The 25,681-nt window shown below is 36.5% G+C and overlaps 2 protein-coding genes across 2 annotated transcripts in view; both read left to right on the forward strand.

Annotated features, from left to right (window-relative positions):
- The window catches only part of F8 (coagulation factor VIII), a 191,239-nt gene extending 174,010 nt beyond the window's left edge, over positions 1-17,229 (forward strand). Inside the window, exons 23-26 of the mRNA XM_045817369.1 lie at positions 5,669-5,813; positions 6,221-6,369; positions 7,226-7,402; positions 16,578-17,229. Of these exons, the coding sequence (XP_045673325.1) occupies positions 5,669-5,813; positions 6,221-6,369; positions 7,226-7,402; positions 16,578-16,733 (627 nt within the window). The 3' untranslated portion in view covers positions 16,734-17,229. The remainder of the gene's footprint in view (positions 1-5,668; positions 5,814-6,220; positions 6,370-7,225; positions 7,403-16,577) is intronic.
- Positions 17,230-24,128: 6,899 nt separating this feature from the next.
- On the forward strand, positions 24,129-25,470 carry SMIM9 (small integral membrane protein 9). Its single transcript, XM_045817373.1, has 2 exons — positions 24,129-24,270; positions 25,337-25,470. The coding sequence occupies exons 1-2, from the start codon at positions 24,129-24,131 to the stop codon at positions 25,468-25,470; spliced, it is 276 nt and encodes a 91-aa protein (XP_045673329.1).
- Positions 25,471-25,681: the final 211 nt, after the last annotated feature.

Consider the following 25,681-nt stretch of genomic DNA (forward strand, 5'->3'; position numbering starts at 1 on the left):
TGTCTTTTTATTTTGTTGATGGTTTCCTTTGTTGTGCAAGATCTTTTTAGTTTGAGGAAGTCCCATTTGGGTTTTTTGTTGTTGTTGTTTTCCTTGCCTTAGGAGATATATCAGTAAATACATATTGCTACAAGCAATGTCCTGGATTTTACTGCCTGTTTTTTCCTCTAGGATTTTTATGGTTTCAGGTCTAACATTTAAGTCTTTAATCCATTTTGAATTTATTCTTGTATGTGGTGTAAGAATATGGTCTAGTCTCATTTTTCTGCACTTATCTGTCCAATTTTCCCAACACCATTAATTGAATAAACTATCTTTGTATGTGCTTGCTTCCTCTGTTGAATATTAATTGACTACAAAAATGTGGGTTTATTTCTGGGCTCTCTATTCTGTTCCATTGATCTATGTGTCTGATTTCATGCCCGTACCAGGCTGTTTTGACTACCATGTCCTTATAGTGTAGTTTGATATTAGGTAGTGTGATTCCTCCAACTTTGTTCTTTTTTTCTAGGGATTGCTGTTGCTATGCAGGGCCTTGTGTGGTTCCATATACATTGTAAAAATACTTGTTCTAGTTCTGTGATATATAGGAAGGACTTGTGGACATGGACAAAAGTGTGGTGATTGCAGCAGGGAGGGAGATATAAGGGGACTAAATGGCAATGGAAAAACAAACAAACAAACAAACAAATAAATAACTGAACAAAGGGTCATACATCATGATCAACTGGGTTTTATTCCTAGGATGCAAGGTTGGTCCAATATGCACAAATCAATAAATGTGATGCATCACATAAACAAATGATAAAATGATATGATTATATCAATAGATGCAGAAAAAGCTTTTGACAAAATGCAGCATCCATTTATAATCTGAAAAACTCTCATCAAAGTGGGAATAGTTGGAACACATCTGAACATAATGACAAATCCACAGCTAATATCATATCCAATGGTGAAAAACTGAAAGCATTTCCCTGCAGATCAAGAACAAGACAGGGATGCCCACTTTCAACACCCTTATTCAACATAGTACCGAAAGTCCTAGCTACAGTAATCAGACAAGAGAAAGAAATAAAAGGCATCCAAACTGGAAAGAAAGGAGTAAAACTGTCATTATTTGCAGATAACATGATACTGCATATAGAGAACCCTAAAGAGTGAACCAAAAAACTACTAGAACTGATAAATAAATTTAGTAAAGTAGCAGGATATAAAATAAATATCCAGAAATTGGTTGCATTTAATACACCAATAATGAACTATCAAAAAGGGAAACTAAGAAAACAGTATCATTTAAAATTGGATTAAAAAACATACCTAGGAATAAATTTAACCAAGGAAGTAAAATTTGTACTCAGAAAATTATAAGACACTGAAGAAAGAAATTAAAGAAGATACAATAAGTGGAAATACATGCTGTGTTCATGGATAGGAAGAATTAACATTCTTAAACTGTCCATATTACCCAAAGAAACCTATAAATTCAATGTAGTTCCTATCAAAATAGCAATGATTTATTTCACAGAAGTAGAACAAACAAGCCAAAATTTTATATGGAACCACAAAAGACCCTGAATAGCCTCAGCAATCCTGAGAAAGAACAAAGTTGGAGGAATCATGTTATGTATATCAAACTATACTATAAGGCCATAGTAACCAAATGAGTGTGGTATTGGCATAAATACAGATATATAGATAAATTGAACAGAATAGAAAGCCCAGAAATAAACCCATGCCTGTATGGTCAATTAATATTTGACAAAGGAAGCAAGAACATACAATGGGGTAAAGACAGTCCATTCAAGAAATGGTAATGGGAAAATTGCACAGATACATGCACAAAATGAAACTAGGACAGCTTTTTATACCACATAAACTCAAAGTCTATTAAAGACTTAAACTTAAGACTCAAAATAATAAAATTCCTAGAAGAAGCACAGGCAGCAAAATCTTAGACATTTCTCATAGTAATATTTTTTTCTGATATATCTCATCAGGCAAGGGAAACAAAAGACAAACTGGACTACATTTAACTAAAAAGAAACCATCAACAAAATGAAAGACAACTGAATGGGAGAACATATTTGCTAATGATACATCTGATAAGGGGCTTATATCTGAAATTTATAAAGAACTCATACAACTCAACACTAAAAAAAAAACACACACACACACAAACCCCAAACAATACAATTAAAAAATGGGCAAAGGACCTGAATAGACACTTCTGCAGAGAGGACATACAGATGGGCAATAGATATATGAAAAGATGCTCTATATCACTAATCATCAGAGAAATGAAAATTAAAACCACAATGAGATATTACCTCACATCTGTCAGCATGGCTACCATCAATAAAATAACAAACAACAAGTGTTGGCAAGATTTAGACAAAAGGGCACCCTCATGCACTATTGGTGAGAATGCAGACTGGTGCAGACACTATGGAAAACAGTATGGAGGTTTCTCAAAAAATTAAAAATGAAACTGCCTTATGACTCAGCAATTCTACATCTGGATATATATCTAAAGAAGCCCAACATATTAATTTGAAAAAATATATACACCCCTATGTTCATTGCAGCATTATGTATAGTAGCCAAGCTATGGAATAAACCCATGTTCCCATCAATAAATGAGTGGATAAAAACCTGCGGTACAGGTATGCAACGGAATATTACTCAGCCAGAAAAAAAGAACAAAATCTTACCATTTCCAGAAGCATGCATGCTCTTAGAGGGTATCATGCTGAGAAAAGTCAGTCAGAGAAAGACAAATACCATATGATTTCACATATAGGTGGATTCTAAAAAACAGTAAAAAACAAACACATCCACATATACAGAGAACATACTGATGGTTGCCAAACATGAGAAGGTGGGACATGTGATGAAAAAGGTGGAAAGGATTGAGAATTACACATTGTACCAGTCAGAATGGCCATCAAAAACAAATCAACAAACAAGTGTTAGGTTGTGAAGAAAAGCAAACCCTGGTGCGCTGTTGGCAGGAATGCAGACTGGTACAGCCACTGTGGAAAGTAGTATGGAATTTTCTCAGAAAACTAAAAATCAAAGTACCTTTTGACCCAGCAATTCCACTGCTGGGATCATACCCTAAGAATCCTGAAACACCAGTTCAAAAGAAACTAGCTACCCCAATGTTCATAGAAGCACAATTTAAAATCACCAACTGTTGGAAGCAACCTAGGTGGCCATCAGTAAATAAGTGGATCAAAAAACTATGATACATTTATACAGTGGAGTACTACACAGCAGAAAGAAAGAAGGAACTCCTGCCCTTTGCAACAGCATGGATGGAACTGGAGAGCATTATGCTAAGCGAAATAAGCCAGGTGGTGAAAGACAAATACCATATGATCTCACCTATAGGTGGAATCTAATAAATGAAACAAACAAGCAAGCAAAATATAACCAGAAACATTGAAATAAAGAACAAACTGACAGTAACTACTGGGGATGGGGGAGGGGATAATGGGAGGAAAAAGGAGTAGAGTTATCAAGGAATATGTATAAAGGACACATGGACAAAGCCAAAGGGAGTAGTGGGGGGATGGAGACAGCTGTACTTGAACAACAATAAAAAAAAAAGAGAATTACACATTGGTAGTTTCAAAATAGTCACAGGGATGTAAAGTACAGCATAGGAAATATAATCAGTAACATTGCAATAATTGTGTATGGTGCCAGCTTGGTACTGAAAATATCAGGGGGAACATTTGTAAAGTATATGATTGTCTAACCACACTGCTGTACACCTGAAACTAGTACAAAATAATATTGAATGTAAGTATAATAGAGAAAAAATTTTAGAAAAATAATGCAACCCATATGAAAAAAATGTTATCAATTGTTGAGGAACTGGAAAGCTGAAAACTTTATTACTTTGGTCAAAAGATAAGCTTATCCATTCCCCTCTTCTTTTAAGTGACATAAAGACATAGTTTGAAAATACAAAAAAATGAAATAAAATAAGTGCCAAATTAGAAAATCATAAGGTTTCGTGAGTACTGTATCTTAGTAATGGGATCCACCTGGTTTAATGTAAAAGGGTATTTTTGTATCATTAATGATTTATTTGTCTTGACCTCTTACTTTGATTATAATATTTCTACTTGTTTATTTGTGTGGTTACTTTTGATGCTTCTGTAAGCATTTCTGTTATGTGCCACTAGTTTTTCTTCAGTTAGCAGGTAATCTAGGGAAGGAGGGAAAAAAACAGAAACCCAATCACTGTGAAAGGTTTTTTAACATCAGTAAGTTGAAAACAAACTAAAAAGAAAATAAATGATCCAATTAATACTAAAAAAATACATTTAGTAGAATTAACCAGTGAAACCATCTAGGACAATTCCTGGCACATAATATAAACAATTTAGAATTTGTGTAATCATTAACTATTTGTTGAATTAATGCATTGTCTCTCTAAGAAGGTTTCTAATCAAGACACAAGGACTCAGTAAAAAATGAAGCACATACTTATTTTTTTCTTTTTTTCTTTTTTATTTTAATCATTGTTCAAGTACAGTTGCAGATACCCTTATAAAATAATGCTGTAATTTATGGGGAAATGCTATACACTTATTAATATTTTTTCTCCCATAGGAGAAATATTTTTTAAAATTTTCTAAATTCCTCATAATACTATAACTCTGATATGTGGTTCAGGGTGGGGCAGAAAATAGACTTACAGTTGTGAGTACATGAAACAGAGTTTATTCTTGTATTATTATTTATTAATGATTGCATTATTTTCCATATGAACAACTATAAACCCACTTTTCCCCACCCTGTATAACAAACTTACATTGATTTCATGTATTAGTGTATTCAAGCAGATACAGAGGACCAAGTATTTTATGAGATATAATTTTCAACTTTTCTTATACTATAAGGCATGTTTTAATTCTAGGTCTTTTCAATTGGCATTACTACCATATTTCTCAAACTGTGTTCCTTTTCCCTTAAATATGTTATGTACTTTTCTCTAGAATGTAGACATGTCAAGGCCCTAAATTCCATATGTTGGATATTAACAATTTTTTCATGAATTCATACATAAGGAATTATTAATTAATTAATGCTGCACAGTTCACACATACACACACAGAGCCCACATTTTTTTAAATTGAGGTGACATTGGTTAGAACACTTGACTGCAGAGCCCAAATTCTTAGAAGATTGTTGAAACTAGTATGATAAGCTACTGAGTCCCAGTCTTATTTCACAGCTGACTCTGCCCTAAACTAGTGCTTCTCAAATTTCATGTTCTGATTCAGTAAATCTGGAATAGGGCCCAAGATATTATATTTCTAATTGCTCTGAAGTGATGCTGATATTGCTGGTCTGTAGCCCACACTGGATTAGCAAAGCCCTAAATGGCTTCCTCAGCTGTTGGTGAACATTTTACAGGGCCCCAAAATACACTACTTCACCTGCACATACCTAATCTTCCTTTTTCCATTCCTCTTCCGTGTTTTTCTCCTTCATGAACTCTATCCTAACACCTGTCTAGCCAGAATGGTTTTGAGTGTTGGTTGCTTTTGAGAAATGAACAAAGCAAAATTAGAAGGGAGATATAATTGGGAGGAATTGCTTTTTGCTCTGTCTTCACTTTACACGTATCTGTGCTAATCCTCTACAGGTTTTCTTTGGGAATGTGGATTCATCTGGAATAAAACACAATATTTTTAACCCTCCAATTATTGCTCGGTACATACGTTTGCACCCAACACACTACAGCCTCCGTAGTACTCTTCGCATGGAGTTGATGGGCTGTGATTTAAACAGTAAGTACCAAGTCATCTCATCTCCTGCCACCTCCCAACCATGAGTAGGATAATTAATTAATGGTCCTAGTTTTCCAGAGACTGGGAGTTTTCTCAGCACACAGAACTTTAATGCTAAAACCAGCACAGTCCTGGGCAAATCCAGGACTTGGTCATTCTAACCATGAGATTCCTCATGGGCAGCCGCCTCCTACTTTACTATTAATATGGCAAATCGAAGTCAAACAAAGCTGAACAGAGCTGACCAAAACACAAGGGGATGTTAACAATGACAGAATCAATGCAAAGTTAATACCTGATAAATGACATCATGGTGACAGTAGTACTAGAATGCCAGTAGAGACAGGTTAGTGGGACCAAGGCTACCTCTTGTCCTTGTGATTACATTGTGCTTTCATTTCTTTGAGGTTGCAACATTCCACTAGGAATGGAGAGTAAAGCAATATCAGATGCACAGATTACTGCCTCATCCTACTTAAACAATATGTTTGCTACCTGGTCTCCTTCACAAGCCCGACTTCACCTCCAGGGGAGGACTAATGCCTGGAGACCCCAGGTAAGAGGCAACAAATTTTCTATTTAACTGATGCAGAATGGGAAGTAGTGGTCGGGAAACAATAAGGAAAGCCCTTGATTGTTTCTTCAGAAGTATTTCTGTCACCTAGTTGTTCCAGAAGAGTGTCAAGGAAGGTTGACTGTGAACAGAAAAACCCAGAGATATTTAGTGGCGCCATGTGATTTCACACAGCATTTATTGGGGGAAATGATCCCTAATTCAACCATCTGTAAACAGAATCTCTATATGTGGTAATAGGCTATTATCTGTCAAAGAACTGTAGTAGCTAAAGTCTAGTTTTATAGAGAGAAATATCAATAATTAGCTCTCTTTGCAGGTTTCTCAGTGCCTCAAAGAAAAGGGTCACAGTCGTGTAGATTTCATTGGGCACAGTTCTTTCCCAGAACCACTCAGTATGTGATTTCTCAATCACTGAATAGTTTTGTGTGTGTTTTTTTGGATGAATGAAGTTAATGGTCTCTGCGTATTGTATTGCATTGTATTGTATTGTATTGTATTGTATTGTATTTCCTCCAGGGGCTTATTTTAAACAAAACAGGTTATAGAACACATTGCTAAACTTGCAATACTGTAGTCAGTCTCTATATGGCTCATATATTCATTCAGCAAGCATTTACTAAGCACCTTTTAAATAGCTGACCCTGGGGATACTGAAATAAATAATGAAAATTTTAGCCCTTAAGTTACTTAGAGTCTAAAAAGGGAGGTTGACAAGCAAATGATTAAAATCATTATGCAGAGTGTAAGTGCTGTGACATGGTTAATAAGAAGGGTTTTGGGTATCTCTGGGAGCAACTAGTGACCAACAGGATACTAGTCTAACTAACTTCCTCAGGTGAATAATCCAGAAGAGTGGCTACAAGTGGACTTCCGGAAGACAATGAAAGTTACAGGAATAACCACCCAGGGGGCGAAATCTCTCCTTACCAACATGTATGTGAAGGAGTTCCTCATCTCCAGTAGTCAAGATGGCCATAACTGGACTCCGTTTCTTCAGAATGGCAAAGTTAAGGTATGTTGCTATCATAGGAAAGGCACAGATCTGTCCTAAAGCTTGATATTTAAAGATATAGCTAGGGTTGATACATGATCAGACTTTCAGGGTAAACTTTACTGAGTATCTATAGTAATAGAGCGACACCATGAAAAGCATTTTGAGAGGACACAGTGACTCCAAGCAAGGGTATATAGTCCCTACCAACAACAGCAAAAAAACAAACAAACAAAAAAACCACCTCTTTTTTCTTTTCTTTTTTTTATTGTTGTTCAAGTACAGTTTTCTGCCTTTCCTCCCCACCCCAGCCCAACCCCCAAGCCCTCCCCACCACTCTCCTGTTTCCACACCACTCCCTGCCCCCGTTATTGTCCATGTGTCCTTTATAATTGTTCCTGCAAACCCTTCACCCTTTTCCCCTGAAATTCCCTCCCCTCTCCCCTCTGGTCACTGTCAGCCTGTTCTCAATTTCAGTGTCTTTGGTTATATTTTGCTTGTTCATTTGCTTTGTTGATTAGGTTCCTGTTAAAGGTGAGATCATATGGCATTTGTCTTTCACTGCCTAGCTTATTTCGCTTAGTATAATGCTTTCTAAGAACTTTTATTGTAAAATAATGATCTTAAATCAGAGCAAAGAGAGGTGAAAATGAGACAATGTAAAATAAAGAAACTTTCCTAAGGGAAATGTTTATATTAGTGTTGTTGTCAGGACACAAAGTTTTGAGCAAAATGCAAGGAAAACTGAATGTGAGACTTCTGCTTTGAGTAGGTAATGAACCCAGAAGGAGCTAAAATAGATAATGGTGAAAAGAAGGGTAAGGGCCTAGTCAAAGAACACATATGAATGACCCCACGGACATGGACAAAAGTGTGGGAATTGACTGGGGTGGGGGGAGTGGTAGGCTAGGCGGAGGAGGGCAAAGGGGAAAAAATGGGGACAACTGTAATAGAATAACAATAAAAAATTTTTCAAAGAAAAAAAAATAAAGTAGTTGCAAATAAGTAACACCTCCTGACATCTGGAAGACCCATTTTCAAATCCACTCTAGAAGAAAGCACTCCTAGTTTAGGCCTCCAGGATTCCCACATATTAAAGCAATAAGATCATAAACATAGATCAGCAATCATAAAACACAACAAAACTACTAGACTGTGAGCAGAAATAATCAATACAGATTTAGAACCTGAACAACATCCAATTGACATTATCAGATATATATTATGAAATAATTATGCATAAAATATTTAAAGCAATGAACTATAGAATCATAAAAATAAATGATAAATTATCTAAAATTATAAGGTAGTTTCTGGGGGAAAACAGTACTTTTAGAAATAAAAACATAATTGTTGAAGTTTTAAAATAAAAAAAAACAATAGCAAATTAGGCACAAAGAGAATTGAGTCAATCGGAAGATATATGGAAGATATATCTGAAGAAATTACCCAGAACAGCACAGGAGATGAAGCATATAAAAAATAAATTAAGACAAATATGTCATGGAGAGAAAGCCTAACATACATAATTGGAATTTCAGAATGAAAGGAAAGAAATAGTGGAGAAGTAGCAAACAAACAAGGATGACCACTTTTGTCATTTCTATTCAACATTGTACTGGACGTTATAGCCAGAGAAATTAGGTGAGAAAAAGAAATAAAAGCCATCCAAATTGGAAATAATCAAGTAAAACTATTTCCCTTTGCCAATGATATGATATTATATGTAGAAAATCCTAAGGAATCTACAAAAATAAAACTTTTAGAGCTAATGAATGAATTCAGCAAAGTTGCAGAATACATGATCCACACACAAAATAGTTGCATAAGCAATGAAAAATCCAAAAAGGAAATTAGAAAAATAATTTTATTTACAATAGCATAAAAAAGAATAAAATATTTAGGAATAAACTTAACCAAGGAGCTGCAAAGCTTGTACACTGAAAACTACAGAACAGTGCTGAAAAATTAAAGATAATCTAAATAAATAGAAAGATATCCCAGGTTCATGGCTTGGAAGGCTTAATAGTGTTAAGATGACAATACTATCCAAAGCTATCTACAGATTCAGTGCAATCCCTATCAAAATCCCAGTGCAATCCCTATTAAAATCCCAGTGGACATTTTTGCAGAAATGGACAAGCTGTTCTAGTAATTCATATAGAATTTCAAGGGACCCAGACTAGCCAAAGCAATCTTGAAAAGAACAAAGTTGGATGACTCACAATTCCCAATTTCAAAACTTACTACAAAGCTGCAGTTATCAAAACAGTGTGGTGTTGACATAAAGATAGATCAGTGGAGTAGAATTGAAGTCCAGAAATCAGCCTATACATCTATAAGTTGATTTTCTTTTTTAAAAAATTGGTTTCTTTTTTTAGATTTTGTTTATTTTATTTTTAGGCAGACTGGAAGGGTGGGAGAAAGAGAGGGAGAAAAACATCAGTGTGTGGTTGCCTCTCCTGCACCCCCTACTGAGGACCTGGCCCACAACCCAAGCATGTGCCCCAACTGGGAATCAAACCAGCGACTCTGTGGTTCTCAGGCCACTGCTCAATCCACTGAGCCACACCAGCCAGGGTAATAAATTAATTTTCAGTAAGCATGCCAAGACCACTCAATAGAAAAAGAATAGTCTCTTCAACAAATAGTGCTGGGAAAACTGGATATCCACATGCAAAAGAATTGTTACCACACACCATATAAAAAATAGTTAATTGATCAAATACTTAAATATAAGAGCTAAAACTCTGAGACTGTTAGCAAAAATTATAGGGGTAAGTATTGATGACCTTGAATTTGACAATGGTTTCTTAGGTGTGACACCATGATCACAAAAAAAATAGATATAGTAGACTTCTTTAAAATTTTTTCATGCATTGAAGGCTACTCTCAACAAATCGAAAAGACAACCCACTCATTGGGAAAAAAAAATATTTGCCAATCCTGTTTGGTAAAGGATCTAGTATCCAGGATATAAAAGAACTCTTAACTTCAATAACAAAGCAACAATTGAATTTAAAAATAGACAAAAGACTTCAACAGGCATTTCTCCAAGGAAGATATACAAATGTCCAACAAACACATGAACGAGCATCAACATCACTCATCATTAGGAAAAAGCAAATCAAAAGCAAAATAAGATATCACTTCACACCCATTAGTATGGCTATATATTTTTTTAAATACAGAAAATAAAAAGTATTAGCAAGGATGTAGAAAAACTGGAACCCACATTCCTGATGGGAATGGAAGATGGGGCAGCCACCATAGAGAACATTTTGGTGGTCCCTCAATAAGGTAAACATAGCATTTCCATATGAGCCAGCAATTCCACTACTGGGTACATATCCAAAAGAATTGAAAATATGCAATTGACAAAAACTTGGAGATGAATGCATTTAGCAGCTTCAACAAGACAAAAGTACTGATACATGCTACAACGTGGATGAAACTTTCAAACATGCTAAGTGAAAGATGCCAGACATAAAAAGCCACATATTGTATAATTCCATTTATATGAAATACCCAGAATAAACATATATCTAGAGGCAGAAAACATACTTTAAAATGGGCAAGATGGTAAATTTTATTTTATATACATTTTACCACAACAAAAAGAAACGAGGACACATACATTACCATAATGAGGGTGATGAGTTGACAGCTGATTTCTAAACAAGAATGGAAATCAGAAGATAGTTAATAATATTTACATTAAGGAAAAATCTGAAACCTCCCTGCCAAAACAAAAAAGTCAAGTGAAAATTTCTCTAATGCATTACAGCAAAAGCTAAGAAATTTTCCTACATACATGAGTGATTTTACAATCTAGTAAAATCCTCCCAACATAAAAATTAATAGGATATTTACTATTTATCGGTAAATTTGAAAATTAGATTAAATTAATTAATTGATAGTAAATGTAACTTACTAAAGGAAAAGGAAAACTTGGAACTCCTAAACCCTTTAAGAAATTGCATTGGTGTTCAAAATCTTTTTACAAAGAAAACTCCAGATCCAGATGGCTACATGCAATACTCTATCAAATTTTGAAGGGAAAAATAATACCAATATTCTTTTAGAAAAATGAAAAAAGTGCACATTATCCAACTTCTTATGATGAGGACAAAACCCAACAAGGACAATTCTATTAGAAAGGAAAATAATAGGCTAATTCTATTCATGAATATACATCCAAAATAAAATATGAGCAATATGTATCCAAGTTAGATTTATCCTAGGAATGCAGTGTTGGCTTTAACATTAGAAAATTAATATAGTCCATCACATTACTGGGCTGAAGGATTACATAAGCAATAAATGCTGAAAAAAAGCATTTTATAAAATTCAACATCTATTCTTAATGAAAAAGTTAACAAAATGAGACCAGAAGGGAAATTTTTTAAAATATTTTATTTATTTATTTTTAGAGAGAGGGGAAAGGAGGGAGAAAGAAAGGGAGAAAAACATTGATCAGTTGTCTCTCACAAGTCCCCAACCAGGGATCTGGCCTGCAGCCCAGGCATGTGCCCCACACTGGGAATAGAACCAGTGACCTTTCTGCCGTGGTCCAGCCGCAGCTAGGTCCAGGGGTTCCTGAAAGGTGGGTAAGGCGTCGGCCATGGGAGACAGACGACAACACGCCTCAGAGGACAGTGATGCTCTGTTCCGTTTATTGCAAGTACAAGCAGGTTTTTATACTTTCATTTTTAGCAGTGATTGACATTTGCAATTAGGTAAAGCAGAAAAAAATTGATACAAAGGTAACCAGGAAAAGTACAAAAATTCCCATAGATTCAGTTATATTAAGCAAAGATTATTTTAACCAGGAGAGCCATAAATCAGACAATTAGAAATAGCTGTACGTACAGAATGTGAATGTCTTATTGTTTATTAAAGTTCTCAGAATTTATCGTGGGGCAAAAGGATACGCTAAATTGAATAGAGGTTATAGGAAATTTATTATAAGGCCTTTGTGATGTCTAACTTACCTATTTACCTTTTCTGTCTAAAATATTTCTCTATGTACCATGGACTCTAACTCCCTGGTAACTGTTTCTATGTGCTTAATTTATAATAGTTAACCAGCTTTTCTTATTTCTTTGCCTGTCTAATTCTATTTGATATATACTCCTATTCAAGGTAAAAGCAGGGCTGTTACTCCAACAACTTTTAGACATTCAGGGGCTATTTCATTAGAGGGGATTTTATTCTTTGGTCAAGAAATTATTTTATACAACTTCATAGGAATTATGCGAATCAATAAACCTGAGATACAGGTATCTAACAATCCCACCACCTTTTAATCTCCAAAACAAACATGTAAGGAGAGATAAACAGGAAATTCAGCTATAGTAAACCCTTTCTGTTCCTTAGTTAATAAACACCAGGGAGGTCTGCTTTGAGCTAGCCTTTCCATGAAATTTAGACTATTATAAAACACTTGAACGTCATCCTAATGGACCATTCTAATGCCACCCTCATTATATGCTCCTGTATAAGGCAATGGGAGATCTGGAACCCTCTGGAGACTATTAGCTCCTTTTGGGGGATACCATAATTTGCCAATAATCTAATATGCTACCCAGGGGTATCCCTGGGCTGTGGGTAAGGGTCTATATAGTTTTTTCTCGTTTTCTTGAAAGACTCTTTGTATCTATGGGTAAGGAACAGGCATGGGAAAGTCCACCAATAATTCAACCTATTGTAACTGATTTATGAATTCTTTTATGGGAACAATCAGGGATAATTTCTTACTCAGGTTTATAAACACCTTATTTAAAACAATCTGGGCATGATTCAATAGTCTAGGGAGAACTAGTTGTCCCTTCAGAATTTCCCTCAAAATCAATCATTGACTCTTTTCAAGCCTCTTTCTTCTCATGGCCTGTTCTTATGGGAATCAGGGTACAAAGTAAGACCATGATTAATATTAGCAAGGAAATTATTAAAAGCAATCCCCAGAAAAGTTACTGCCCCCCTTTGTATGTCACGCTCTCTTCCAGGAAGATGGATTCCTTGAATGCCCTCTTTCCATGTTCAGACCTTGTCAAAAAACATGGTTAGAAGAGGGTGTGGCACCTTTCAGTTGGCAAGCCAGCACTCAATCTAGTGAGCCACACCAGTCAGGGCTAGAAGGGAAGTTTCTTAGTCTGATAAAGGGCATTCACAAAACTCTTACAACAAATACATTTTAGGTGAAAACACAGAGAACTTTCCCTTTGAGATTGAGAATAAGATAAGGATGCCCACTGAACAAATTATGTATTGCTGCATAAGAAACTACCCAAAAACTTAGAATTTATGGATCAGGGATTTAGGTCAATCTGGCTGGCTGGTTTGTCTGTGAGCCATGTGACATCAGTGGGAATAGAGAGATGGATCCACTTCCTAGATGGCTTCCTCGCTCACAAGTCTTGATGTTTCTATCCACACGGTATCTCTTCAAGGCCTAAGTCTTTCCATACAGTTTTCAGATAGATGATAGATAGATAGATAGATAGATAGATAGATAGATAGATAGATAGATAGATAAAATAAAACCATTGGTAACTCACCTACAGAATAACTGGAAGACAGAAAATACTATAAGTTTCAATTTGCAAGTAAGTAGGAAATAAACCTGCAAAGCTAGCTGACCTAGCTCCAGAACTCACTCTGAAGAGAGTTCAGAAGAAACTGCAAAAAAAAAAAGAGGAAAGGTCAATGTAAGACCTAGTAATGGTAAAACACAGATGAAATCACTTCTAAAAAGAGAAAGTCACACCCCAAGTGATGAAGCACCAATATTTGAGACCTGCTGGATCATAGCATTGGCTTGTGGAGAGCTGAAAGGAAAGAGATTGAAAGTGTGTGGAACTGGAGGTGGCGGATTTGCAAAAGCAGTTTTTTCTGTTGAAGGAAGATACATATCTTGGAGGCTTGGTGATGAACCAAAAAAAAGTCAAGTGGTGGAAATTAAGTGTCGTGTAAAACCAAAAACAAATCACAAAATCACAAGAAACAAACCTCTTACTGCCCCATTAAAGAAATAAATTGTGTTTCATTTTATCAACAGTAGGGGGTACTCCTGTACTAAGAAATCTAATACATCTCCCAAACCTTTTACAAAAGCACCTTGTATTGCTGGAACAAGGAAAAATAAAGAATTTCTAAATGTGATTGTGTGTTTGGTTCAGTCTGTTCTTTGCCTTCCGCTATGAGATAAAAATGTGGAAGAAATGACAAGATTAGAAAATCAGTTTGAAACTATCAATATACTATGTAATTTTTGTAAGGAACTTTAATGGATACTAAAACCTTTGGATAAAAGCTTAATGGGGAACAGATTATTTACATGGTGTCACAGATTGTTTGTTTGGAAAGGGAAATAGCCACCTTTGTAACAGAGAGATCTGGTGGACACCACCTTAACCAAGTGATCAAACTTTGTATCAATAGTGGGACAAACTGCTATCATGTGTCCCCTGATGTGATGTGGTAGGAAGGACACATCACCTACTACAGTATTCTCTAAAAATGTTTAACCAAAATGTAATAATTAGAACACAGTCACAGAAATTTAGAATGTGGGACATTCTACAGCACAATATTCCTAGACTTTTAAAAATGTCAGTGCCCATCCCTGGCTGGTGTGGCTCAGTGGATTGAGTGACAGCCTGCAAACCAAAGGGTTGCCAGTTCGATTCCCAGCCAGGGCACATACCTGGGTTGCAGGCCAGGTCCCCAGTTGGGGACCTCCGAGAGGCAACCACACATTGATGTGTCTCACCCTCTCTTTCTCCCTCCCTTCCCCTCTCTTTAAAAATAAATAAATAAAATATTTTTTTTAAAGTAAGTGTCAGCCCTGGCTGGTGTAGCTCAGTGGATTAAGCATGGGCTGCGAGCCAAAGTGTCGCAGGTTTGATTCCCAGTCAGGGCACATGCCTGGGTTGTAGGCCATGACCCCCAGCAACCCCACATTGATGTTTCTCTCTATCTCTCTTTCTCTCTCCCTTCCCTCTCTAAAAAAAATATATAATAATAAAATTAAAAAAAAAACACTACAAGAGAAAAAAAAGTGTCAAAAATTTCCAAAGTAAGTTTTCCAAATCCAAATAAATAAATAAATAAATAGATAGATAGATAGATAGATAGATTGAAATACCAATATCATGAAGGACAATAAAAGATCAGAGTGGAGGCTCTTCTACAATAGATTAAAGGGGATTCAAAGAGATATACAGTAAAGCAATGTGTGATCTTTCATCAAGTTCTGGATTGGAAAAACTATATAAATATATTATTGTGATATCAATATCACATTTGTTAGGTATAGTAACGTTATCCTGTGGTTATGTATAAAAATGACATTTTTATGTTTGGTTTGTTGAAGTATTTGAGAGTAAAATGCCATGATTTTTACAACTTCTTCTCAGGTAGTTCAGAAAATGTGTGTGTGTGTGTGTGTGTGTGTGTGTGTGTGTGTGTAAAGAAAGTAAACATATCAATATGTTAACAATTGATGTTCCTAGTTGAATGTTTAAGTGTTCATTTTATTGTTCTTTCAATTTCTTGAAGTTGATAATATTTCAAAATAAAAACCTGAGGGGAAATAACCGGAAATAAGTCTAACATATGTGCAAGCCTCCAAATATAGCATAAACATTTCTTAAACAATCTCAGAACAGGAACCTTAATGTTTCTCAAACTTCAACAAATGTTTACAGTGTATTTGCCATGTATATACATTATGCTTTATATTCTACAGTGAGTAAGGTCTCTACTCTCATGGAACTGACAATTGGTAATGAAAACAGGGAACAGTCAATAACCGTGTAAATGAATAAACTAGAAAATATTGAATGCTGTGAAGAAAGTGAAGTTGAGGTTTAGAGTCAATGAAAGTCCTGTTTTACGTGGCATGGATCTCTCTAAAGAGATGGCATTTAAACTGAAACCCAAAAGATGAAAATGGAGCAGCAGAAGGCATAAGAGCATTCTGAGCACAGGGAACCACATATACAAAGGCTCTCATGATAAAAAGAGTTAGCATCATCCAAGAATTAAAGACAAAGGCCTCCACAGCAGGCAAGCAGGGTGCTCTTAATTCTAGATGTCACACCCACTTTCCCTGGCCGGGGAAGCTTCCATGTCGGGGAAGCTATTTTTTTTCTTGTTGGACAACTAATAAATGCTATCATTACTCTTTCAGGTTTTTCAGGGAAATCAAGACTCCTTCAGACCTGTGGTGAACTCTCTAGACCCACCACTGCTGACTCGCTACCTTAGAATTCACCCCAAGAGCTGGATGCACCAGATTGCCCTGAGGCTGGAGGTTCTGGGCTGTGAGGCACAGCAGCTGTACTGAGCATAACAAGAAATAAAGTACAAGACCTTTGGCATTTTCAACGGAATAGTTCTGAGACCTTCATAAATTCTCCTGATCCAATAAAACAACTATAATGTAGAATTTCCTCCATAAAATGTAGTAAAATATAATTGTTTATATTTTATTATAATCATAGGATTTTCTTAAGTGCCCCCTCCCACCCCTATTAACCTGGTAGCACTAGGATAACCAACCATCCCAGTTTGGCCTGGACTGTCCCAGTTTAAGCAAAGCCCTTGCCAGTCCCCTTGCCCCTCTTTTCTAGGCCCAGACCATTCCCTAACTCCAGTCCAGCATGCCTCTCAGACTTGCCTTCTACCCCTGAGCCTGGCCTCTGGGTTACTTCCTGCCCTACATTGCCTTGGTGCTATCATTTTTCTACGTATTTCAAGTATGCAGTCCAAGCACACACTGCCCTGAAGCTTCCCAAAGGAGTTGTCATTAATCCAGCATTTTATGGGAGTGTTGCATCCTATTTAACTCCTAAGCTTTTCTACAGCTGCTTGAACACTGACTATATATATATATATATATATATATATATATATATACATGGAAACCCATCTGGAAAGCATTCTCCTGCTGACAAATTAGGTCTCTCACATAGCCACCACTTCCTCCTCTGTAGAAAAACAATGTATTTAAACTTGGCAGAGATATTCATGATGTAAGCATTTCAGATTAGGCTTTGAATATTTAAAATAAAACTCTCACTTTTTTATTATCCTAGTCAAGCATGGAACAAAACATATTTGGAGATTATAGCACCACAGCCTTGAAACCAAAAGGCAAAACATTTTAACAGTCTGCAAAATGGAGCTAATGTAAGAAGTACTATATTAAAATCTATTTTTGGCCCTGGCTGGGTGCTCAGTTGGTTGGAGCATCATCCTGTACACCAAAAAGTTGCAGGTTCAATTCCTGGTCAGGGCACACACCTAGGTTGCGGGTTCAATCCAGCTGATTGATGTTTCTTTATCTCTCTCTCTCTCTCTCTCTCCCCCCTCCCTCTCTCTCTTAAATTAATAAATATATCCTCAGGTGAGGGTTTCTAAAAGTTTATTTTTGCCTCCTTAGAAATAATTATCTTATTTAGCCATCCTGGGGCACTGTTAGTAGCATAGTCTTACCTCAAAAACTAGTGTTATTAAACTGAATCTCATAGATGGGATTCAGGAGCCTCCCCCAAATCCTCTGGATCAGATACAACATTATCTATGAATGCTTATGTGCCTTTTTCAGAAAGGAATGTGCAAAGATTTAATAAGATTTTAAGGGGTGCATAGCTTTAAAAAAAATCTCAGAAAGAAGTAGAAATAAAGCCATTTGGCCCTGGCTGGTATGGCCCAATGGATTGAGCATCAGCTTGCAAACCAAAAGGTCAAAGGTTTGATTCCCAGTCAGGGCACATGCCTGGGTTGCAGGCCAGATACCCAGTTGGGGGCATGTGAGAGGCAATCATTTGACGTTTCTCTCCCTCTCTTTCTCCATTCCTTCCTCTCTCTGTAGAAATAAATAAACAAAATCTTTTTTAAAAAGCCATTTGGTATTAATTCTAATCAACAAAAAATATAATGTTAGAATCACAGGGGTATTGGGAACCTTGAAATAAAATGACTATGTCCCCTTGAAATGGTGGTGACCAAGAAAGATAACAATCATAATAGGCTTCTAAAGTACATATTTTTTTGTATTTCTAGAGAAAAATGAGGGAAATCCATAGCTATCTGGGAGAGGAGATACACCACTGTAATTTTAATAATGCACTCATTTTAGTCCTTCCCTCAGCTAACTTACTCCTGAACTGACAACAAGAATGTCACAAGGAGGAAATTTTATACCAGGACTAAAAACTAGAGACCCATTTAGATAGTTGAAATATCAAGTCAGAAGAAAACCGAGCTGATGAAAACAGAGAGAAAACACTCCAGTCTGTCACATCCACCACACAAGAGGAACCTGCCCCCACTTGCTCCGTAGCCAACACATAAAGTTTTAAAGGGCTTACTGCTTCTTATATCTGCCTGCTCCCTTCACTATGACACACAAACATCTCTTGGATGGTAAAGAGGGTGAGAGGCAAGGATATGCCCTAGAGCAGGTGGAAGAAACATCCAAAGTTTGCAATCCAGGGCAATTTGAAAACAGGAGTTAATAGGATAAGAGAAAATTGTATTGCAATCTCAGAAAAGGCAACAGAATAGTTGTGGGGGTTTTTTTATGCTAGAGCATTTTCTAATAATCCTGCTTGACCCTAATCTCATCTTTTGGGGGGACTATACCATAGCTATCACAGTGCATATAATCCCATAGCACAACTGATCAAGGTGCAAATGGTTTATAGTCCTGTGAGATTCTTTTAAGGTCAGAGGTTAATTTACAGAAATCAATATGTTGTTTTGCTTTATAGCCTGATAAGAGAAGTTAACCCTAAAGGTGATATGGTTTTATTTTCTGTAAAAGGTTATGAACTCTTATGTCTAATTTAATAATCTTTTTTATAGGTTCCAAAGGGTAACACTGCTGACTATTTCATTGATTCACAGTAAGTTTTGTTAGAGAATATTCAAGGAGCTTTTGCCACAAAGTACACTTATAAAAGGCAATTGCTACACAAATTATCTTTGATTAAATCTGAAATAGTATAATTTAATAATCTTGTTTTGGCATTCTTTTCCCATTGACTATATACATCTCTATTTCCCAAATGTTCTCAGAACCAGCTCTTTTGTCTTCCTGCCACTTTCCTCAGTAAGCAGTTAAATAAGACATCGACACGTACAAACAAATGGACTTTGAGAGTTGTGTTGTTCCGCTTGAAATAAAAATGTGGGCAATGATATTTAGAATACAGAGGCACTGAATAGCACAATGGACACTTTCAAAAAACAAATTACTGAGTTAGAGTAAATTGAACTCAGTAAAAAGTGATATGATTTATGAGATGCAAAATAAAAATTTAAATTAGAAATGAAACCATGATCTAGGAGAAGAGCTTATATAGATGCAGACTGAGAGAGCAATGAGGAGTTTCTGTTCAGCAGGTATAGTTTCAGTTATGCTAGATGAATAAGTACTAGAGAGCTACTGTAAAACATAGTTTCTATAGTTAAGAAGGTATTGAGCACTTCAAAATTTGTTAAGAGGATAGACTGATGTTAAGTGTTCTTATCACAATAAAAATTGAAAGTCCTGAAGGAAAGATCAGAGGGGATGTGGTCAAATAAAACAATAGAAAACATTTCTTTGACATAAAATGATAATAACTTAAAAAATTTGAATCTTCAGATCAAACAGAGTCTCTCAGTACAAGGCAGAATTAAAGAAAGGCCACAACAGAACACAGCCTAGGACCAATGTTAAAGATCCAAGGATAATAAGGAAGAAGGAGACTGTGTATTGTTTAGTGGCATCAACCCAGCCAAGTAGGAAAACAGACACTTGTTAACACCAAAAAAATCCACTTTTATCATGCTGGTTGAGTTATTGATAAGATCACTGAGAACATAGTGAGTTAATTATCAGATTGGTGAGCAAATGCAATCTCTTATGACAAATATAGTTTGCAACTTTAAGTGAACCAATATAATTTTCTGTCACAAACATTTATCAAACAATCTCAAGATTACAAGTCAACATTCTTTGGAAGATACATATTAAAACAAGTCTATCTCTCAATGTTATAGAAAAAGCTCTGTATCCTTTTTCGTAAACAAAGTATATAGAAACCCAGCTTTATGATGACAGATTAAGCAGAGAGTTAACTTTAATGTTTATGAACTGATTGTAATTATTCTTAACCTCCTTTTTTGGCTATCTATTCAAGAGTATTGACTGACATAGCACTCCCAGAAACTTGTGGGTATGATTTAATCCATATTGCTTAACCAAGACTGAGACTTTCAGTCACATGCTTTTATATTTTATAAGAATAATATGTTCAAAACATCCTATCAGGATTGATCACCTACAAACAGAAAGAATTAGAGGGATATCATTGGTGGTCTCCTGTTCTTTGTCTAGGTAGCATTCTTGTATTTCAGAAACTGCCCTTCTCACATTCCTACTTGGTCCTACTTGTTTTGTGAACCAAGATTCCTTTTTGTTCCTAAACAAAAAGTTGGGTTTCTGTACATTGCAACCCAAACAATACTTTCTAAACTTCATAATTCTCAACTGCAATCTTCAATTCAACAAGACAGTGAGAAAACATTTACAGATATATGAAGAAAACATTTCCTCAATGCAATCCAAGATTTTCCTGCCTAAGTATGTATATTCACATACTTCTATTTTCATGCCAACCTTTCTCCTATGCACATCTAAATATCCCAGTGCCTACTGTATACTTTGCCTCAAATGTCCCATATATTATATTAATTGTCCTCTCTACCAGATCTCCACTCAGTATTTGACATGACTATTCACCAAACCAGAAACTCAAGTTTTATCCTCAACATCTCCCTCTCCCTCAGTGCACCATTTCTTATAATTCAATAGGTACTGTCCATTTTCCCTCTAATATTTCTTAATTCATATCCAGCTTCATCACACACCATTCTTCCATGTCCCACTTTGCAATTGCTCCCTCTTGGCCTCATCTTTTACTGTATAACACTGTTCCCTCTGTAATAGTGTCTTCCTGCCTTTTCACCAATCTAGCTAATACCTATTCATCTTTTAGGTCTCAACTTAAATATCACTTAAATATAATTTCCTCTAAGGAGGTTTTTTGTCCCATGAATCCTGCTCATATTGGTTGCATGACACTCCTCCCAATGCTCCCCCAGCAGCCTGTTATAGTTTTAAAATTGCTTGAGGACTTCCAACTAAAGATGGTAAATTGAATGAAAGCCTTAACCTTCACTGTCCAATAAAATAATCATAAAATTGTTTAAAATTGGGGGAGAGCTTCATAAATTCTTAAGGAAGAGGAAGCCAGGGTAATAAAATTTTAGGAAGTAGAAAAAATAAACATAATTGAAAACTAACTTAGAAAACCCTAAGCAGAACCTTGGGCTGTCAACTGGGAAATCCAAGAAGAAACTGGATTTACACTACAGAATCTTCCAAAACAGCCAGGAATTGGTGGCTTTGAGTAATTCTGGGAATGGAGGTACAAGTGGCATGCTGAACTAAGGAAAATTACTTGAGAAACTGTTCAATTAGACAATTTGAAAACTGGTTTAATCCTACAACTATGATGTTCTATTCACTTCTACACAGCAACACTAGCAGAAGCCTAGAAGCTTATTCTCTCAAGAAAGTAGGAGAGAAAATCTAAGAACTGGGAGATGCCATACATGATCAAGAAAGAAACGCTTACTCAGCACTCTTTCCTTTCTAATCTCACAGATAAAGGTTACTGTAGATACAAAATAGACAGGGGGAGGTTAAGAATAGTATGGGAAATGGAGAAGCCAAAGAACTTATATGTATGACCCATGGACATGAACTAAGGTGGGGGAATGTGGGTGGAAGGGGGGTGCAGGGCAGAGGGGAAGAAAGGGGAGGAAAATAAAAATGGGACAACTGTAATACATAATTGATAAAATATTTTTTAAGAAAAGAAAGAAAGAAAAATGTCTGTATGCTTAGCTGTCAGATAGAGACTGGGGGAGGATCAAATGCAGTAAATGATATCATAAGGGGTGGTAGAATTCTATTTAGAACTTCAGAGACTTGAGGCGAAGATTCTGGCCAGCTTCTCCTGCTGTGCTTTGAAGACTGCAGCCTAATTCACTGACTTCTTTGGACCCCTGGTGCTAAGTTAATTTTCAGGTAAGTGGCTTCCCAGCCAACTCAACTCACTTTAAACCCTGTCAAACAGTGAATGAGTATATCTGTTATAAATGTCTTAAGTGACTTGAGCCAAATTATAATGACTGAAATAGGAATTTATTTTTCTCATACCAAGCAGTCAGGAGGTAGGCAGATAGATGTGTTAGTTTGGTGGCTTGAAATTGTCAGAACCAAAATAGATGTCATTTTCTTGGCTTTTCTCTCATGAACATTGCCTCATGGTCACAAGATGACTGCTCCAACTTTGGCTAACACTTAAACAATGTTCAAGGCAGCATAAAGGAAAAATGGTAGCACCATCTGTTTGATTAATACAGCTAAAAGTCTTCCCAGAAGCTACCCATCAGATTTCTGTTATGCTCTCTCATCCAGAACTATGTCAACATAGCCATTGCTGGCTACGAGGATGGCTGGGAAAGGGAGGGTCCAGCTTTTCTTTTTTCTAGTTATATGTAGTAAATAAAAAAAGGGTGGGGATAACTGTTGGTTCAGGCAGTGAATAATATCTGCCAAAATTCACCATCAGTTCATTTATTTAAAAAACATTATTGAGCACCTGAACACTCTGTGTGGTAGGTACTGTTCAGCAGTGAACAAAACAGACAAAAATCCCTGCCCTCAAGTGTCTGACATTCTAGTCAGGAAAGACATATAATAAAATAAAACAAAAAAGTTATATATGTATAACTTTTATTTTTATATATATTTATGTATAACTGAGATTAAGCATATGGAGAAAGATAAAGCAGGAAAGGCAATTAGGAAGTTTTGTGAGTGACACAACTTTAATAAAGGGTTCTCAGGAAAATATTCATTGAGAAGGTGGTATTTGAGTACCTCAAGGAGGTGAGAAATCAGTCATGAGAATACCTGGTGGGGGAAGCATTCCTTGGAGAGAGAATAGCAAATGAGTAAGCCCCAAGGTGGAAACACATCTGGCTTGTTCAAGAGCAAATGAGGCTCAGTTACAGTGATCAAGAAGAGGTAATAAGATGTGAGGTCAGGGAAGTTTAGAGAACATAATCTGATTTACAACAAAGCAAAATCTCTTTGGCTGCTCGGTGGAGAAGGCTGAAGGGAAGTGAGAATGGAAGCAGAGAGACAGAAATGATGGTGCATTATGAGCACACGTTGTAGGTAAAGTAGGCCAGGCTTTTTGATAGGTAAGATGTGGGAGTAAAAAAAAAAGAGTCAAAAATGACACCACATGTTTTGGACAATTGAACAACTGAAATGATTTCCATTAACTGAGATAGGGAAGTCTGAAGTGGGATTATAGTTTAGAAAGGAATGTCAGCTGTCTGACTGATAGAGCGTAGTAAATTTTTGTTTTGTGTTGTTTTGTTTTGGGGAGGGTGGCTGCATTTTACTTCAGAAAATGACTGTATTCAGGGTTCAATATTGTCACCTAGTGAATTATTCTTGTGTTCATGACAGGTAAGAAGCTTCTTGCTATAAAAACTAACTCACCATTTTCTAACTTTTTAGACAAAGCTGCCTTGGAAAGAGCCAAGAAAAAATCCATCTCCCTTTGGCTGAGGCAGTACAGCTGAGTGGCCCTCAGGGGAACCCATGGAACCCCAGAAGCTGTTGAGCATTGGATTTCTGCTATGCTCTCTGACTTGCCTCTTATTGGAAACTGTAGTTTCCTCTGTGTTACCTTCATCTGCCTTTGGAATACAAGACAAAGCAGGATTTAAACCACGCTCAAGGGGTGTGTTCACTGTTAGAATAAATGTTGCTACCTTCCAAAGAGATAACATGCATGTCTTGGGTCAGGAAAAACTGATTTTGTATTTAAAAATAATGTTCACAGGAGAGCAAATGATCAGGGTTTGGTTCAGTTTAGTTCAATAGGCATGAACCCATCCACTATGCACTGAGCCCTTTGCTAAATGACATGAATTACAAGTTCACAGGTGGACAACCGAAGTCATAGATGCCAACTTCCCATGGAATATAACAAATACTCCCCCAAGACAAAAGGGTAATTAAAGTTGTTTTGGTGGAGCAGTCAGGGAACATTTGATAAAGAAAGTGAATTTAAGGGAAACCTGATGACCCACTGATCCGGCTTAAGTGCTCCCAAAGCCTAGCTTCCAACATGCACATTTCCTTTCCAGAGGTCCAGCTCTGGAAACTGCCTTGCTGGTGAGTAGTGAACCCTCTTGACACCACACCAGAGACACTTTTGTTTTCCCTGCCTCTTTCCTTAGGGTTAAATCACAGTACCCCCTCCTTCCTTCTCCACTTCCTAAAGAAAACAACCAATATCTCGAACCTTACCTTAATTGGCAGACTCCCTCTAAAGTTCCTTCAGACAGTTGCCCTAGCACCTTCCTACTCAGGATGCTCCTGGGGCTGGTGGCCTTCTCCTTTCTCTTAATGAAACACTCACTACCTTCAGTCTCCTGCAGAACTCCCAAACATACTCCAGGCAATAACACATTCATTATTAATTTATGCTCCTCTTTCACAAAGTACCCCATTCATCCACCAAGACCTCAAATAAGCTCTTAAATTATCTAAGGCAGGGCTTATTGTTCCTATTTGACTCATGACAAGGCAAAGATTATATCCTTCTGGGGATACCTTTTTTTTTAATATGTACCCCTTGAACATTTTAGAGGAAGCACGGCAGAGTACATAAGTATACAGGTTCTGGGCAACTGTAAGAGCATTATATCTAGGACAACTATTTGAACTTGAACCAGGATTGAAATCCCAGCCTCACCATTTACTCGATCTCTCCTTAATGAAACTCTATGCTCTCTCTACAGAAAACCACAGGACCTGGCAGACTAACTTCAGAGATTACTTGTGGGATCTCATCAAAAGTTTCATACCTCCAGCAGCCATTTTTGCTTTTGTTGTCAGCACAGCACTAATGGGGATCCTCTGCTGCCTCACGTAAGCTGTGGTGGGTTAGGTAAAGGGGAGGAGAGAGGGAACCTGAGGAACAGACAGGAAAAATCAGGTTCCACACCAACCTGCACAACAGCAATTAGGGAAAATTTTAAAGAAAGTGATTCTGGGACCAAAACTCTGAAAAGCCATGCAACCATCTTTTAAAACATCTCCTCTACTTTTTTTTTCTTTCCTCCAACTTGCTCTGTCCATTACCA

Source organism: Phyllostomus hastatus, unplaced genomic scaffold (assembly GCF_019186645.2).
Source record: "Phyllostomus hastatus isolate PE091 unplaced genomic scaffold, TTU_PhHast_1.1 phas_scaffold_255, whole genome shotgun sequence".
NCBI lineage: Eukaryota > Metazoa > Chordata > Mammalia > Chiroptera > Phyllostomidae > Phyllostomus > Phyllostomus hastatus.

Coding starts and splice junctions, on each gene's coding strand:
- SMIM9 (XM_045817373.1), top strand. CDS start 24,129: ATGGAACCCCAGAAGCTGTTGAGCATTGGATTTCTGCTATGCTCTCTG. Junction 24,271..25,336: donor ATTTAAACCACGCTCAAGGG/GTGTGTTCACTG, acceptor CTCTCTCTACAG/AAAACCACAGGACCTGGCAG.